This window comes from Etheostoma spectabile, chromosome 23 (assembly GCF_008692095.1).
Source record: "Etheostoma spectabile isolate EspeVRDwgs_2016 chromosome 23, UIUC_Espe_1.0, whole genome shotgun sequence".
Taxonomy (NCBI): domain Eukaryota; kingdom Metazoa; phylum Chordata; class Actinopteri; order Perciformes; family Percidae; genus Etheostoma; species Etheostoma spectabile.
Genome location: NC_045755.1, coordinates 3880561 through 3883238, shown reverse-complemented (window position 1 = coordinate 3883238; position 2678 = coordinate 3880561). Strand labels below are relative to the sequence as shown.

Below are 2678 nucleotides of genomic sequence, written 5' to 3'. Positions count from 1 at the left end.
ACCATATCCATATAAACAACATTGCATCGGATGCGAGGACATTAGCACCGGTGTGTTCTAGAGGAAAAATATTTCTCGCGCCCTAGAGCCCCGTGAGCTAACAGACACCGACTAGGACTGGTCACTGCTTTTGTCTCAAAAACACCACAGATGGGACAAAATGTTGCGTGTACTGGTAAACTGGTTAACCTTGAGACCGACGTACAACCGACTATCTGTTGAATTTTCCTCCCGTTACTCTGTCCTCTGTGACTGTCTACATTTAGAAACTAAGCTGAAACAACTCTGTCACATGAGTCACAAAAAAAACAGAAGCGTACTATGAAATTGTGCATTTAAAAAAATTGCTTGATCACGCAAATTTGATCGGGGGAAGTCGTGATCGTGATTAAAATTTGATTAATTGTGCAGCCCTAATGTTAATACACTAAGTAAGATGGTGATCAAGGTTAAAAACATACCTGCTAAACATTAGCATGTTAACATTGTCAATGTGCGATTGTTAGCATGCTAACATTAGCATGCACATTCTGACAAGAGCTCCTAGCATGGCTGTAGACTCTTACTCTTGTCCTTACCTTTAACTCAACATAATGAAATTTAAAATTTGGATAAAACTGTGTATGTTGACACAACACAGTGTCTGAATTAAACGGACATGTTCTGAGAAACTAAAAACAAACTAAAGCCAAAACCTATTGCACCATACAGAAATAGATGCACAAACCCACATTTTGAAAGCAAATGGTTTTACAATTTTGCAATACACAAGTATTTGTGCAGGCTCTTTATTAATTTGCAAAATAAACATTGTATTCTGGGCACAAGCAAAGAATTGGCTTGTTGTTCTTCAGATATGTTGCAGAATTTTATGTCCCGCAATTATTTACTTCTCTGTGAGGCCTCAACAGGCTAGTTACCAACTATTTGCAGTCACATCACAAAGTAAAGCTATTTTATAAACCACATCTTATCCTCTCTTAACCTTGTCTGTTCTCATACCTAAGAACATCTTTGTCAGTTTTATCTAAGGAAACATTACCATGGTATTTGTTACCTGTTCACAGCTCAAGCTATTTTACTCAGCTGTTGATTATTTATAAATGTTTGTTGGTAGCATCTAACCTCAAATTTTGGTTGACAAGACCTGCCCTATTTTTTTTACCGGCAACCTAAATAACCAAAATAGAATAAAGGCCACAAACCTAATTTGATCTTTGTAGTTGACACACAGTTGCTACATCTGCTGTGCCTCATTTGACTGACAGAGATTCTGATATTGTGCAGGAAAGCGTTGGCCAGCACTTGTTCCTGATGGTGAGCGCTCTCACGCAGCAGACTGCAAAAGGACCTGTGGATTGCGTGACAGAGAAAGCTCTGTACACACTGAGCGAGGACTGGCTGCTGTGGCAGGCTCAGGACTTCAGCTCCCTGGTAAACACACACACACACACACACACACACACACACACACACCACCAACAACAACACACACACACAGGCGGTCACTCAGTACTCACTTCCCGTACTCAAGTAGAAGTACAGATAATTGTGTTAAAAAATACTCTGAGAAGTACTGATTTAACTTCTTTACTCAGTAAAAGTAACAGAGGTTCGGAGGGTGCGCTGTGGCTCAGTGGTAGAGCGGTTGTCTGCCAATTGGAAGGTTGGGGGTTTAATCCCTCATCCTGCAGTCCCATGTCGAAGTGTCCTTGGGCAAGACACTGAACCCCGAGTTTCCCCGTTTGCTGCGAATCGGAGTGTGAATGTGTGTGAGTGGTATCTGATGAGCAGGTGGCACCTTGTCCGGCAGCCCCGGCCACAGTGTGAATGGTGATGTATACCTGTATGATGTAAACGCGAGCGCGAGAGAGAGCAAACTAGAAAGCGCTATATAAATACAGCACATTTCATTTACAAGTACAGGCTTGGAAATTTCCTTTAAGTAAAGTAGCCTTGTGAATGACAACTCTACCTGGACCAGAAACACAGTGGACATGGTGAAAAGGCTCTTATATGATATAAAAATAATTAGATATATAGATAACAAGACTAAATAGATATTAAACTTAGTGAGGACTAGATTAGGAGTTTAGATTGGATTTAGCTATTCTGGTTTTTCCAACTTCGGCCCAGGTGTGTCTGTTAAACACGGACGGAGACAACGTCTCTCTGTTGATGCTTTTTACAATCAAGCATCAGTATAAAACTGGGGGGGGGGGTAGCTCTGCTATGGCTGTTCGTGTGGTAATAAAGAATAAATAACATTGTGAAGGCTACCATACACAATGCATAGGAATCAGATATGCTGGTAAATATAACAATAAACCCACTATTAATTAAATTATCTTAATGAGCAAGGACAATCACAATTGCCATTATAACGAATCAACAGCCAGTTGTAACCTAGGTAACAGGTGTAACTAGGGTAACAGGTGTAACCTAGCTAACAGGTGAAGAACACAAACAAGCAACTTTTACATTTGCAGAACATAGACAAATACAACACCTTAAATGAACTGACACCTAAGTTATACGATTTACAGTTCTACAAGGACGCACACGATCTCAACTGACTATTCCCCGGACAGCTAGTCTCTTTTCTCTCACTTTTTTCTCTGTGTGCCGTGTGCGCCCGCTCGTGGTGTGCGGCGCGTGTCCGCGCTATTCTCCTACAT

General features: G+C 41.0%; 1 protein-coding gene across 1 annotated transcript in view; it reads left to right on the top strand.

Moving 5' to 3' along the window:
• plxnc1 (plexin C1) overlaps positions 1-2678 on the top strand; it is a 55720-nt gene that overhangs the window by 18333 nt on the left and 34709 nt on the right. The window contains exon 20 of the mRNA XM_032505812.1: positions 1288-1434. Coding sequence (XP_032361703.1) covers positions 1288-1434 — 147 coding nt within the window. The remainder of the gene's footprint in view (positions 1-1287; positions 1435-2678) is intronic.